This window comes from Branchiostoma floridae, chromosome 4 (genome assembly GCF_000003815.2).
Source record: "Branchiostoma floridae strain S238N-H82 chromosome 4, Bfl_VNyyK, whole genome shotgun sequence".
Taxonomy (NCBI): Eukaryota; Metazoa; Chordata; class Leptocardii; order Amphioxiformes; family Branchiostomatidae; genus Branchiostoma; species Branchiostoma floridae.
The window spans coordinates 19,644,038-19,660,066 of record NC_049982.1 but is presented as its reverse complement, the minus strand read 5'-3'; the positions used below and the strand labels follow the sequence as shown (position 1 = coordinate 19,660,066).

At 42.3% G+C, this 16,029-nt stretch overlaps 2 protein-coding genes across 3 annotated transcripts in view; both read right to left on the bottom strand.

The window, feature by feature from the left end:
* Positions 1 to 1,665: 1,665 nt before the first annotated feature.
* On the bottom strand, positions 1,666 to 9,732 carry LOC118414713 (homeodomain-only protein-like). The gene is made up of 3 exons (XM_035818912.1): positions 9,542 to 9,732; positions 4,015 to 4,363; positions 1,666 to 2,391 (listed from the first exon to the last, which is right to left on the bottom strand). The coding sequence occupies exons 2-3, from the start codon at positions 4,201 to 4,203 to the stop codon at positions 2,314 to 2,316; spliced, it is 267 nt and encodes an 88-aa protein (XP_035674805.1). The 5' UTR covers positions 4,204 to 4,363; positions 9,542 to 9,732; the 3' UTR covers positions 1,666 to 2,313.
* Positions 9,733 to 12,901: 3,169 nt separating this feature from the next.
* Positions 12,902 to 16,029, bottom strand: part of LOC118414525 — a 40,407-nt gene continuing 37,279 nt past the window's right edge. For both annotated transcript variants that reach the window (XM_035818607.1, XM_035818606.1), the window contains exons 10-12: positions 15,926 to 16,008; positions 15,503 to 15,586; positions 12,902 to 15,226 (exon numbers count right to left, since the gene is read on the bottom strand). In XM_035818607.1, the coding sequence (XP_035674500.1) occupies positions 14,649 to 15,226; positions 15,503 to 15,586; positions 15,926 to 16,008 (745 nt within the window). In that variant the 3' untranslated portion in view covers positions 12,902 to 14,648. The remainder of the gene's footprint in view (positions 15,227 to 15,502; positions 15,587 to 15,925; positions 16,009 to 16,029) is intronic.

The following is a 16,029-nucleotide window of genomic DNA, read 5'->3' as shown; positions in this document are numbered from 1 at the left end:
GAACGTTTTGTATTCCCTTGTCCGCGTGCAAGAGGTCATGGGAGGTTCATTATCATAGATTTATTCGCCGTCGATCGCACGAGGCTCGCTTATATGTGAGGGGAACAGGTTCTGGGCGAAAAATACGCAAGACCATCTTAAGATCTTAAAATCAGCCGACCTTCCTGCGATCGCGAAGTACGTCCGAAGATCGTATATAATGTGAGGCGGGTATTACTGAGAGGACTTTTATGCGTACATGAGAGCTTTTATGTAATCAAGCTGCCGTGAAGGTCTGACCCGTGGAGAGGTAATGGCTAACGTTACTTATACAAGAGGTGCTCGATACCACTTCTAAACATCAAAGAGTACAAACTTTAGATATTCATGTGTTTAATTGTGATATTGCATCCCAACATGTGACTCGATAAAATACACAACTGTTCTATGAAAATTGTGCTTTGGTGGCTTAATCACACCAGAATATTGGACAGAACGGCAAAATATACAACACTGAGTTTAGAGCACAAAGTTGGGGCAGTCATTGGGATGTTTTGCATTGGCACGATAGGCGCAGTCCATGTTTATGTCACTGACACAACTAGACGCTAAGCTCGTAAATTGTAAAACATTCAGGCAAAATAATCAACCATATGTTTTATTAAACCCTAGTCATCTCAATACAGGCTGAATCAAGATGAAATTCTGTAATTGTTCCGCCGTTCCACAAATATTGCAATGACTATACAACATGAAAACGGAAACAGACATACAAATGTCCGATGAACATCCGGACTTTGCATTTATCGATCCCATCATTTGCTACTAGATCATATAGATTGATCACTACAGTAAATAATACATAGATAAACTAGAGTTCGGGGACCTCATACCTCCATGAAATATTTATTGCTTTTTTGTGGATGGTATGTATGTTTATAGTCGGTTGTATTTGAGAGTAATGGTTATATAATATAAATGTTATGGGAAAGTAGTGGTGTATTTATTTAATGACACAGAGGATGTCCATCTGATTAGTAAAATCAGACACTTAATTGTGTAATGTGCGTTTAAGAGGTCGACGCCACTCGACGGCATATGGTAGCGTGGTGTTCATTAAGCTTGATGATCCTTGATGTTTGGCATTTAAAATGTCAAAGGTTGTCAGCATTATTGAGGTTCGACTATGTGCCTCAGAGCTGTGTGGTGGGAGGAAGTTGGAAAACTCAGAAAGAAGAAGGGATGTGGCCAACTTTAGTCAGATGGTGATTTGATTTTCCACCAATATGTCATAACATCAGCTGTTCACACGGTACAAAAACGAGATGCACACTTTCCTCTGACAGCCCTACACCAACTGTAAGATGAATACTTGGCGCTAACCCCGTCTGCTAACAGCTGTCACCTCACCATCTGCTTGGAGCTAAGCAAATTAACAAACACATAAAGCACGATGCCTGTACCAATATATCTCAAATATAGGGGTGATTTCTGATATTATTACATCGATTATAACGACAGATACGGCTCCCAAAATCTCATCGATTCGAGCTTTCATCACACCCCACCAACACAACAAGTATGAAACCAATCCATCCAGCCGTTCTTGAGTAATCATCTACACAGACAGAGACACATAACAGAAAATATAACCTCCATTCCATGACATTTCATGGAGGTAATTACGTTTTTGTTTCAGTCATCCATAATCCGCCATTCCTTCTCTTCTTTAAATAAACACAGCTTGCATGAACACGTTTACAAATATCAAGAGATACACATATTGTCTTCTCCTCACATTGCTTTGTGGCTTTGCGTGCACAGCCGCAACTTAAATAAAACATATACAATGAAATATACATGGACATCACACGATATACAAATACATGTATTTGTATATCTATACATATCTAGTCCCTAGATCGACAAAATACCTTCATACTTGATTGAGGTGAAGCAGCGGAGAACTTATCTGTACGAAAATGTCAAGTTTGGAGATGTCATTTTTTTTCTCTAGAAAGACAAGACCACTAAGACGTAGACATTTACACTTCCATAAGGATTAATCCATTTTACAGGTCACTGTCACTGAAGGTTCTGAAAACTTTCCTTGCCCCTCTCACAAATCTTAATTTCTATCTCTGCTAAATTGAAATTCCCATACAGTATAACTCTTCCTTTCCTGAACGCCACCTGTCAAGTTGTCAAATAAACTAGCCCTGTGTGAATGTTGAAGTTTGTAACAATGAAGGCTATGGGATGACCAGTGCCATACTATGTTGAGTACGTTGTCGTTGTCACTCCCTGGCAGTGGTGAGTTCTGTACGCTCGCTGTTAGTCTGTTACCCTTCCGCTGTTGGGTGGAAGGCCTTCTTTCTGTCTCCACAAGGCGTACCGATGTTGGAACCATTTCTGAGTGGGGAAAAGGAATGTGTGCATCAGTAAAAGTTGACAAGTTCGATATGAAGCCTTTGCAGTTAAGACCCGGACCCATAATAACTGTACAGCTGCTTATACTTTTGTTTAAGACAACTCAAGTTGCATACGTTAACAACCTAACTTATGACGTTGGTAGGACGGGAGGTGTGACGTCACCAGTTTATACAACTTTGATGACCGGAAGCGCAACCCGTCTCGAGTATTTTATGACAAGTTTGACAACATATCAAGAGGCTAATCAACAATCGTAGATGGCATCTCGAAACACGTCTGATTAGGGGTGCTGTTTTTATACTGCGTTGCTAGCACATGTTGAGCGTAGTAAGTGATTCGTCCTCTTTTATCAAAAAGGGACATTTTGGCCCACATATTAGTCTGGGATTGTCTCAGAGGTTGGTATGTTGCTCCAAGGAAAATTGTTTCGTCAAGGAGGCTATGTTTGATGTACTATCGCCTTTCCAAATGAGTATTATAGTACAATGGTGGAAGCAGTGTCAGATGCTGTCAGGAAGGCACCAATTTGCTTGGGAACAAATGGAGTAGTGAAGAGTTCATAGTTGAGCAAAAGAAGCTTAAGTTCACTAAGAGACGATTTGAGAGTTAATCGATTTTGGGAACACCACACGCAGCCCGGCTCACACTAAGGAATCCCCTGCTGACACGACTTCCCATTTTCAGCGTGAGTAACTTTCCTTGGCCCGAAGGGTAAGTGGGTTAAATGAGTTTGTTTAACTGACGGGGCGAATCCGAACCGTACACAACCGCTCGCACACGTATCCGCCACGGGAAAACATGACTCTCAAGGATGGACAATGATTGACAGGCATGCAGACGAGCGTTGACTGATCGTTACCACAAGACGGGAAAATAGCACCTTACTATCCTCCTCCTCATTTTACTTCTTCTCCAAAACTAAAGTTGACGGCGATGTGAAGACTTGGTGAAACATTCTGGCTTTGAATATGGGTGTGTTTTTTGTGTGTCAAGATTGCTATCATAATCTGACTTCTATATTTCAAACCATAATGGGTAAGCCGGTATTGGAGGCATCGCATTTGTTGAGACAGATTGCTATGTAAGCATCAATGCATTTGACTCAAGAAGAAGCCTTTAATGTTTTTTCCTTTGATAGAGCCGAGATAACGGGGTTAGGACCGAGTCCGTGTTTGACATGAACACAAACTGGCCTTTGTGCACAAACAACAACATCCGAGATATTTGTTCTCCTCGGAATGAAAATCTACTTATGTAAGAGACCTTATATTGTACCTCTAATGGTCATCAATTGTCGCCAGTTTGTACTAGTATACCCTGAATATCCAAATAGCATATGCGTGTATTGTTCTGTCGTGATAACCACAAATATCAACTAGTCATGCCTTTTGAGGCATTCCGAAGCTCATATTTTTGCTGTGAATGAAAAACACTTACGGATGCATCTTTAGATAGGCGCCACAAATTCTACAAACAGGAGAAACGACCACAATAGTGATCTCTGGGTTAACTTGTAGCACATTGCTGTAAAGAGAGACCACTTTGAGTTCACTAATCAACAATGAAAAATGAAGTACCGTCGTAGGCTAACGTATATCTTACCGCTGTTTCCTCCACGGACAATCCCGACTCCGCAGCGATGATCTCCAGCGTGATTCCATCGGGAGTCTTCGTCAGGTGGCCGAAGTTATACTCCAGGATCCTCTCCTGGTCGTCGCTGATTCGGGACATTTGTCCGGGCGGGGAGAGCCTAGCGGTGATGAGCGTGGGGCTTCTTGGGGAAGACGACATGTTCCGCCGACCAAACGTTGACACACGAACCGTTCTGGAGCTATGGTGAGCACTGGGCACACCTGCGTGATATACACCGTCACGCCCTGTCTCCTGTCCGAGTCTTTTCAAGTGTTGTTTGTGGTTTTGGTTCAGCGCCCCCGTATCTCGGTTCAACCACCTGTAAGGGTTTTGAATACAACACAACACAGTCAGTGTACCATGGGACTCAAAACCACAGCACCGTGAGATGAGCTCCTGGAACTTCTTTCGGGTTACTGCACATAATTGTCGTTTGGCACTACCACAGAGCGCAGTGAGATCACAACGATATGCGGTCCAGTATTGTTTTGTTTCCCTGCATAGCTACACGTATATGACTTGGTTCTAGCGTGCTAGTACACCTCTCTTAGGCGAGCTCGGCTTGCTCTCATAATATTTGTGAGGGCGGGAGCGAATGGCGTCGCCCTTTTAGTGCCAACTACCGGCGCGGCGTAACCCGGGTCACGGGTGCAAACGATACGACACACGCCTGTCAACGAAATGTGGCGCGTAGGGACTGTCCACCAAACAAGGACAGGGTGGTGATTAGCACATTTCTTAACCTCTCATGTTGTGGGGAGGGTGAGGGGGTCTAGGACCCTTAGTCATCTGATTCGTGATCATACAGTAGTCTTTCTTCCGAAATCGAATAGACCATTCGATCGTCGCACGCATCGAATTTAACCATTGATTTAACGTACTCACAAAATTGTCTTGCATCCAACTCGAGACAAAAATTACGATGTTAGAATTGCTCTTACTCTCAAAGGGCTGGTAATACAGGGCAATGGCCAGCTCTGACCACCCGAAGTCTCCCAATGGCGCAAACTGTAAGTTCGTGATACTCAACCACCTGTTGGATTTAGCTTGCATGTTTTCTGTACCTATTAAAGTTTGGCCTCCGTTATAAGTTGCTATACTACTACCAACTATCACACAGCAAAGACCAAACGATGGTATTCAGTCTTCAGCCACTGTTGCAACAGTGGCTGAAGACTGAATACTATCGTTTGGCCTTTTTTGTGCTCCATTCCGCGTGTAACATTGGATCATCCCTCACACCGTCACTACCTACTCCCTCTCTACTTGAGAAGCCGAAGGGTCTTTTCATTGTCGACGTCCCAGAAAATCACTCTTCTCAGTTTCAAGAGGCCGGTCGTGTGACGTCACCGGGGTGCTAGCGGTCATCAGGCAGGGAAGGGGGAGGGGTCCCAAACACTGGAGCACACGTCCTTTGTTTATAGCAACAAAAACGAGTACTGTTGCATAGCAATGCATTTGTACGCTAGTGTTAGAGAATGAACAAAAAGGTGCCATTTTTTCCAATGCCTTTTGACCCAATGTTAGTCGAAATATCGGCATGAATTGGGTTATAAATCGCCCGGTGGAAAATGACGTCACCTATTTTCACAGGTATACAAATCAGTAACCTATCTGACATTGACATGTAGGTTGAGGTCAGAGATCGTGGTGGTAAAATGGCGGCTTTTGTGGTCATTGTCGTCACATACAAGACAAATTCCCACAGCATTGCACGGCATTGAATTCTTGTTATTTTCGTTTCCAATTCACAGTAGCAGCTAGTCGCTGTTACCTCGCGTTTTATCCCTTAGCGATGGTAACTTGTTTGCCAAGGACTGGTATGGTAAGGAAATGACGTTCCAATAAAAATGTGTTTCTTTCTTGTAACTACTAATATTTGCAGATGTGTTTTTTTTAGGGGGGGGGGGGGGCTTTCTCACAAATCCGGTCGCTAGCAGCCACAAATTAAGCGACCCAGCATCTACTTGGACATTTTAGTCAAACACTTCCCTCAGATTTGCATTAAATTCTGTATAGGGCTTACGTAAGCCAGCATGCATTACTAGGAAAACAGCTGTGTAACCATGGATTGCCTGAGCTTTTCATTTTACCACAAGCCGGAAACCAAAGAGCAGCGGGCTGGAGTGTTTTTGTTCAATGTAGGTCAGGTCACGAGGTAGCCTCGATATACAGATAAATATCTTAAACAGGACGAGCGAAAAAGAATACAAAAAACACTAATTGTTATGAACGCGTTGTTGTGATGTTGTTTCGCACGTTCTCTTTGTACCGCATACACGCATCAATGTTTTTCATTAGCAATTTGGGATGATTGCTAGATAATTACAATTACATTTCCAAATTAAGACCAAATAGGATGTAATACTCGAACGATGTATATCTGAAACAATACGGTATCTTATGTGTATCTTGCAACTGATTGGGAAAGTATCATTAGAATGTGTTTACCTCCGCTAAGATCGGTGCCTGCTTAAAACAGAAGTGTCGCTAATGTGTTTTGTAGAGGAACATAATGACCATAATTGCAGTGAAGAAATCATTAAACTTTTGCAATCATTCACACGTCATTCGCTCCGAATTAGGACAAGTGCTTTTCGTCCATGCTTCAATGAATCTTATGTTTGTTAGACACCGATGGATGCCAAATTAGGCATTCCAATAGTCGCAAATCATCTTTTTCTCAGAAATTGCCGCCATGATTAAGACACCACTCACCAGAACCCATCGGCAATGATTGAATTCTCCAGTTAATGAGTTTAATACTGAGAAGCAGTAACGGATATCACGAACACAACAATAGACTGGCAGGTATTAAAAACTTGAGAATAAAGCAACACGGTGATTTCGGTAGTGAGTAGATGAATGATTGCATTGCTAATTGGGGGTCCTAATTGCTACTTACCGCCAGCTGCAATTTTTATATTTCCGCCAGCGCACATAAAGGAGTCGTTAGAATTATGTGAATATATTGATGGGGCATTTAGTCTATTCCCTTTTGAAAGATGTAAAATAATCATATAATGAATTCGCTAGGCATTCCTTTAGGAACAATTTATAGTGTGTGTACATTCGTACTGGTTCGAATGTATATTATCAGTGCTTACACTTTCATGTATACAGAAATACTGGTTTCATATGGGCGGAAAATCCTCACATCCAGTACAGCTCCCATTATCACCACTTTCATGGGAATATTCGCGCATGGTTCCGCCCCATATTCCGGAATATGACAACGGGGAAAAACGGTACGGTTTCTGATCGATTTCCGGTGGAAATGGTTCACGAGCCATGCATGAATCTAGGATAACGTTATGAACACCATAGTGTTAGGACATGGAAGATTGTACTGTAGGGCATGGAAGATTGCCGGGCTTCTGTGACAGCTACTTAACCCATTTCAGGTAAATGACTCATCTGCACTGATATTCACCCCAACATCTGCTTAGAGATAAGCCTGGTGAACGAAGTTTATGAAGCCCCCCACCCCCTCCCCCCTTATCCGCACATCCCCTCCACATCTGCAATCGCTACGTACAGCTATATAGCTCGCTGCAATATTTTGTCTTCTCAACTTCTGCATGTTCTCACTGTTCTCTGTCACCAAACCACTTGACGCTTGTGTTACAACTTTGCCCATACATTAGTTTTACGACACTTACGGTGATGTGATAATGATATGTACTTATTTCTTAAACACATTTTATTAACTGGTCTATGAAATCGTGGTCTGCTCCGTACGTCAGGCGTATTGTTTTCCAGACGAACTCAGCGACAGAAGAATGAGATAAGTGCAAATTAAACAGCTCATGACCAGGACTCGGCGCCCTTATCAGGTGATGTGTGGCTGTTTGTACGTGAACAGAGACACGGAACGTCGTGATGGTAACGCTGTATAAAAACGCACGGCAACGGAAGCGTCCAGGTAGCTACGGTCATCAGATTAATGAATGGGTTACGTTTTAATATACGGTGATTTGGTGAGCCTCTGGCTTAAACTTCCGTGGAATTACAGAAATTACAGGTCTTCCACAACTTTCATAATCTTATGCGGTGCACCATGTATTGATTATGATAGATAAGACTATTTATGACCGATGAGCTTGTGACATTATGCTATTTTTAGCACTTGTAAAGCCCTTATGGAAAAGAACACATGTGCTTTATCTTGTTGTTATAGTGGAATAAAATTCTACGCCGATGACGTCAAATGACGTCATGCTTTGCAAACATGACATTTGCGTCTCATTCAGGTAAAGAGACCAATGTTTTTTAGATCTCAAATACATTGATGTACGAAGAGGCTGCATTGACATCTTTTCTGAGACATATGATATGAAATTCAGTTGTGAAGGAAGAAACAGGTCCTGGGAATATTGCAACGATAATCGAAAAAGATGAAACAAATGGAATTTCAGAATATTGTTGTTTCCTGGAATAAAGAACAATGCCTTGAAGTGAACTGATTCACGGTCTTACAGTCGTACTGTCCTGTCCAAAACAGCTCAAAACCTTCTGTTTTGGGGTGTTGTTTTGGGGGGGGGGTGACAGTGCGTCACTGAGAGCGTGTGACCTAATGGCTATGGCATGCCTTTGACACTGACATTTGGCGACCCCCAGTCCCATTTATTTGGGACCACAACCCGTCCAGGGGCGTGCTGACGGCGACGTTTTGTCACCGTATTTCACTCCACAGTTCGCCCTTATCAGGTTTACCCCATTTGGTGACATGGAAAAACCATGGCCAAAAGGCTTAATGAATATGTATGACCCTCTCCGAAAATTGCTCTTTGTGACAAAAGAGAGATGACACAATGGCAGGCACTACATACGCGACATCAGTGCGTTGTCGCACAAAGGATATGAATTGAAACATGGGGAAAATTCCTTTCATGAAAGTTTTATGTCAATATTTTTACGAACATATTTTCTGTTCGTCACACCGAGCGGATGGTTCTAAATAGCAACGCATGGGTCGGGACAAGATACTGTAAAGGTCATGCAAAATATATATATAACGTCCTTGCTGGTATCAGACATATGTCTAATTTTAGGCGTTTACATGTAAAACCTTTGGTATAACAAATTCATCTCCCAGTACTTTTACTTTTTTTTTCTTTTGAATATATCTGTCTCCTTTGAATATAAAACTTTGAACCCATTTTGTTCAAACACAACATTTACGTTAACACCTGGGCCAAATAACTGTGCATCAATACAAATCTAAAGATCTAACAAAGGGTGTTTATGTTCTTAGTCAAACGACAGTGCTAGTTTGCACGTGTAGTGGCCTTTTCTGCTTAGTGTCCCAAAACGGAGTACTATCAGAAAGTTCAACGAAATGTGAAAGAAATTCAGTCAGTCGTGTGTTACCTGTGTTCCACACCAAGACCTTTCCCCTACTTTTTTCTGAGATTTGTGTCAAAGCGATGAAGATGAAATAGTTACGAAGAAAACAGCATCACGTAAGCCTTGTCAACGTTGTTCAATGTCTTACCTGTCGTCTGTTCCTGCCCAGGACACAGCCAGCGTACGTACGGTCCCTGTCGTATCTCTGACGTGACTGACTCGGCTCCCTCCGTGCGGTGTGGATTCCCGCTTGCCAGTGAGCTATTGTTGTAGTGCCGCTTGTTTCACATGCTGATAGGCGATCATCGTTACTACTTCATTCATTATGCAGCAGTCGTCACTCCCGGGCAGCATGTGTTTGCACAAGACCCGACAACATCACACATCGTGGGCTATCCCATTGGTTGGGACCAATCATTATTTTTCGCCTTGGAGCGTACCAGAGGCCTTTGGTAACTCACATGCGACATGGTAGAATTTCTCTTTAAAAGTTTTGCTTACAACTTCTTGCACATAAACATCAAAGGTTAATCATATAAACCACTGTCGCTTTTAGCTAAAGTGTACAATCGTTTGAATAATCTCTCAAAGACATTAACATAATCCCATTAAATGCTGAGTCTAAAATCCACTTAAAATATCACTTTGAAAAATACACCACGTAATCTATTTGCAATATTTCTACATATATTGTTCTATATATGTTGATAGGAGCTTGTTATAATACAATGCACATACAGTACCAATTGTGTCTTACATGTGATACACGTACGCATTTAGGTTTGTAAAGAGGAAGTGTCCACTCTCCAAGCAGAGGTTTGGCTCCGGCTGTTATTCTAACGTTTTTAGGCGTACGTTATTACTGGGCTTTCAATTTGTCTCGCCTCCTAACATTAGGCGAGTAGAAGTGTCCGCCATGTCCATGGAGAAATACCAGTCAAAGTTACCTTGTGTAAGTTAGGACATCAAGAAATAATTTTGTAGGTTTTTAAAAACACATAGACAGTAGACAAATTGACCTTCTCTTTGCTCGAAGCAAGGAGCTTTTATCAACGTTGATGAAAGCTCCTTGCTTGAAGTCTTTAAAAGCAACTTTGTGAGTCTAGAATATGACGTATGCTGACAAACTGGTATAACAGGCAGTGCAGGTAGATCCGAGTTTCGCTGTTACTATGAACCTTTAGACTTTCCTAGTCTTAGTGTATCGAATCCGACCTTTGCACAACACGTTGGCTTAAGTAACCACTCATGTACTTACATGTGCGTATTTAGGACTCGGACGACAAGCATGTATGAGTAAGATTGTGATGATAAACACACTTACATAAATACCCACGCTCCTTTACCCCATGGATGGGAAATCGTTTGGTGATGTAACACAACTGCCCTAATTTTGTGTTTTTTAAATCCATGGGTCAGTCATCGTACCATAGACGTGTTAATGGTGACCTCATCCGTGAGATGTTTATTGTTGTACATATAGATAGGCCATTAAACCTACAGCACAAATCGTGGTTGGCACACCTGCAAACCCCCACCTATGCCAAAACCTTTTATCTTCGGTGAATGCTCTACCTCGGACAAACAACCCATGGCCAAACGTTCACAGATAAAACACAGTCCTAGTAGCTTAATGCTGTCCTGATAGCGTGCAAACTCTACACAAACGGGGCAAACATTGAAGGATCATAGTGTGAAAACAGAAATTATCGATTCCTTGTCTTGTCACCTACTTCCTTCACTGGGGTCTATTGTGAATGGGAGGGTGGTAACAGGTGGTCACGTGTCTTGACACAGGTGCATTATTGGTTGGTAGCATCTGTGAGTTGCCGTCTGCACAATGGAACAACCCAGGCGGGAAACGGTCGCCACCTGGTACACTGGAGGGACCTCCCTGGGGTAGAAAATGAGAACGCCACGCATCCGTCCTCTGACGTTTTTATGTATCCTCTAATGGCGCTGCTTAAAACAGTGTAACAGAACTTTTGGGATACGTCGACTACATGTAGTTGTGGGCTCGTTTTATGTTTTATGTAAATTGCATAGAGAAAGAAATATGAAGTAAAGTGTCAGAATCAATATAAATCAGAGCACAAAGATTGAAACTCTGTGATACAAAATTATTTGGTGGGTATTTCATTCGTCACAATCGCCGATCTGAATGTATCATAACAACAACAGAAACATTACAAGCATATTTTTTTTACTCCAAAGTAATTGTGAATAGAAACCTGCACTACGTAGTTTTTTGGCCAGTAGATTCGACGGGCCGGCTCGGCTGTGGGCCGCAGCTGTCTGTGTGGTGCCTGCGTCCACAGGGAGAGCTAATGGCCCGTTTAATTTCCTACTGGACACGGCACTGTCATTGACAGTTAAACAACACATCCCACTGGCACGATGGAATTGGTAGCCGTTGTGATCGGTTGTTATTCCCATGGTGTGGACTAAAAGTCAGAATCCATCTCAAAGAAAGTCCAAGTTCTCTTTACACATACATGATGGTTAATTTTCGGGAGGGGGTTTACGTAAAATGGCATATTTAAGGGTAAGGATTTTCACATTGGTTAAATCACAAATTGAAAACATTTAACATTCATCACAGGTGTGGGTTCGCAGGTGTACCTACCATGATTTGTGCAGATTTAATGGCCTATAAACAATAAACATCTCTCGGTTGAGGCCACTACGAGTACATCTATGGTCACACAAGAAACAAGAAACCAATTATTCTCTACAATCCAAGAAGATGTTTTATCTCCCAAACAAACTTGCAGACGATCAGACAATAGAGAACATGCGGAACATCAATTACATTACAATTGACTCGGTACAAACGTCCATGATAAAGACAAAAAGAAAGTCCCACCTTTAACTGAACAAAGAATTTCATCTTTAATTTATTTCATTCTTGTACAACAACAGACATGTCAGTATCAAACGATGCGTAATATATCCATTCTTTTTATTTACAGTAAGCAAATTCCACATTCGAGAGAAAATGTTGAATAGCCAGAAAAGATGCGTTCTTCCTTGATGCTTACAATGGTTCAAAGACTATCGCCAATCGGATGCTGCGAATGATATTATCTACAGTAATTTGTACACCATGTACAGTAGCCGAGCTTTTAGAATTGTCAATCAGTGTAGCCAGCTTATAATTTGTACGACCTATCTTGGTCCCCAAGAGTTTGCCATACGCTTTACCTGATTGAAACATTATGTTATGCAGTTGGTTTGATGTATAAGCTTGAAAGTCGTATTAGTACTTTGCATACAGCACATGTACACCGATATAACTGCGTACAGAGATATTCTATCAGACTGTGACAATCATCATTTATCTGCAAGATTCAAGTCTGTCCTGTGCAACATTTGCTTCAGGGCTGGATACCAGATCGTGATAGATATAACATTCTGTTAAAAACAAATTATTATAGAGAAATTGACAGTAGCTAACTGACTAGTACTTTGTCAAGGAATGTACCCGACATTACGATAGTGTGGGTGTTTATATATTAAACATTGTCCAGTCCATTTTGGCATGTGTTTTGAAATGTACTGAACTAAGTATTAAAATGAAGGCAAGTTGTCATGATTGTCTTCTCGTTGGAAAAGTCTTAATACGCAATTTTGGCCTGTAGTACATACGCTAATATGTCACTTCTGAAGAAGGTTATCAATTTTCTGAAGAAGGTTATCAAAATTTCATGTTACACCCAACTACTCAATTGCATTATACAACCCGAAAAATGATATGTTTAGGTTTGTCCGATAATTCTGACATTCATATCTGAATAGGATAGTATGTACACGGGATTGCACAGGTTTGCCAAAATTGTTAACTAGAATGTGTGAATTTACCAAAATAGTTTAAACTTGACGTATGTTGATTATATGCGAAACGGAGTGAAATTACTCAAGTCTCTTCCCAACTGCCTTATGTATGAAAGGCAGACATATTCTAGAATGTTGTCTCTTATATGTCCCAAAATCAGTGTCAGAATTGTCTCACATCAGGTTTAATATAAGCTCAGTGTGGACAAACTGATATGCAACATAACGTACGTCAACAAGAAATATTACCATGTCACAATGTACAAAAGATGGCTATTGTCCACCATAAAGATAGATTGCTCTTATATTTTACAGACCTTTATAGATATCTTGATTCTTGTCAAAATCTGTCACACAGAAGGTCCACAGTTTGACATTGTTTTGAACGCAGCGAAAACCATTTTGCCCGTACCGAGGAGATGTCGCCTATTTTGTTACCCCATGATTTAGGCGGGAATGTAAGACCCAAACGTGCCGACCAACATCCTGGTGAAGACGTCACACATCATTGGTGCTGTGAGGCGGCGGCACAGTGGGGGCAGTCGCCCCCACAAAAAAATATGTTGTGGGGACATGGCCCCCACAAAAAATCAAGCTGAAACCCATGTGTATTTTTTCACCAATAGAAATTTCATAAACCCAGCTAGTCCACCAGCAAAATTTGCCCCAAAAAAGGCAGGAAATGGTGAAAAGGTCCAGATTTTAAATGTTCCCAAACCTCCCTTGCGACGGCTCGCGCCTAAAGCGCTGGACATGGTGAAAATGTATTGGGGGAGCGTCGGCATTGACACGGACCAAGCATCCCCCTTCCTTTCTTTGTTCTATTCTTGGTAAAAGGCATATCCCTCTTACCATGTCTTTTACCGGGAATAGAGCAAAGAACAGGAAGGGGAATGCTTGGTCCGTGTCATCGTGTAGGCTTATGAGAATTAGTGAAAGGGTCCGTCGTCACGGTAGGCGGTCTGTGATGTCACGCAAATGTTGCTCCCGACATGAACTCCACTCGGCAAAGCCAGGCAGAACACCGGACGTGACAACATGCTCACAAATCTATCACCAATATTTTGCCCCCACAAAAGAAATTTGCTGCCGCCGCCTGTTAAGTTATGCATTGTTTCCATTTCAGGACTGTGTTCTTATCACAGCATGGGTCAATCATCCTCATAATAATGTGAAATCGTTCATTTCATTCATTTTGACGACATAGATCAGCAGAAGAAGTGTTCTGTAGGTAATAAATGGTTACCCAGTAGCCGTTGTATAATATCCACATGTTCTGGAGATATGCGTGTGGACATAGATGCATATTCCTCCACAGTCAGGAGGTAAAGTTTCATACCACAAATTGATGAAGAGTCTTATTGAGAGACGTCGTTCAGACCCTTACTTTGCAGTTGTGATTCGTTGAACTTGATCGATGGTCACTTGGAGCACGGGCTTCTTGTCCTCACCAGCTTTGGGTGCGCCCTAACTAAACAACTTTGGTCCTTGTAAGTTCTCTGTGCCTCACATTCATGTCTTATAAGCGACTGTGTTGTAGGGCTTTCCGCCATTTGGATGTCGTCGGACCCGACGTTGGTCCCACCGTGCATAGCAACTGTGTTTGAAGAAGTACCCATTTGTCCAGAGGGTGTTCCACCACTAAACTGCGGGCCGCGCTCACACACTGTCCCCACGGCTTGCGCCGCCCTGCGCTCCGCTCTCCCGCTCCCGCCGCTGCTACCACTGGCGCCTGCGTCGTCCTCATCCTCGTCGTTCCAATGGCCCTTATGAGAACAAACCTCGACGTGGACTTCAGAAGCATCCTTTTTCTTCTTCTTTTTCTTTTTATCTCGCCCTTCCGAGTCCATAGTACAGGCCTGTTGACTGGTCACCTCCTCCACGTCACCCGTACTGGGTACCCGTGATCGCCTTGGCGATACTCTGTTCTGTACGCTGAACAGGACGGGCGGTCCAGGTAAAATGGGCGGGAAAATACTGTGCCCTCGAGCAGACGATTCTGAAACAGAGCAGGCGACAATACGTCAGTTACAAAACATATCACCCTGTAGAATGCAAAATGATGTAGCCTCTATATGATCATTGTCTTGGACTACCTCTGTCAAATTTAGGGAAAAGACGATTTGAGTGAACAGGAAGGATTTGGGGCTGAAACAACGTGAAAGACGCTTACTGCCGAAACGTGGTCCACATTCAAGGTTATGTTATGTAAAAATCTTCCAATAGCCTATCAACCTGATGAAACAATTACTTCACACAAACACGACTGACGTACCTTCGTCGTGCTCTTGGATCTTTCTTGAGTCCCCAGGTCTCTTTTGTGGCTTCTTACTTTTCTTCCTGCCTTTCTTTGTCCTTCCTGTTGAGCAAGTTATAACCATGTTATATTGTAATCAATAACGATGAAAAAGGACCTACAAGTAGAAATGTCCACCATTTACGAGTGAGCCAGATCCTACCTTCTTTGCTAGTCTGTAGTAATTAAGGAACTTGGGTAATTTTGAGCAAAAACAACAGTAAATTCTATGAAATCAAAAGGTATAGAAAGGATAAAGTAGGCTATCCAGCTAAAGCTCAGGTGGAAAAGATAGTAGCACTATGTCGTTTCGATCCCCAAGACAAGACTAAAATGTGGCACCCAGAGTCAAATGTCAAGGCTGCCGAGTATGACAGGTAGTAAAGATGACGACAACTGTACCTGATGAAAGTGCTGTTTCCGCCCAGTCTATCCCCGGCTCGTGCGATATGGACCTCGGGAGGCCGACGTGTCGCTCGATTTCACTACGGATATAAAGGACGTAC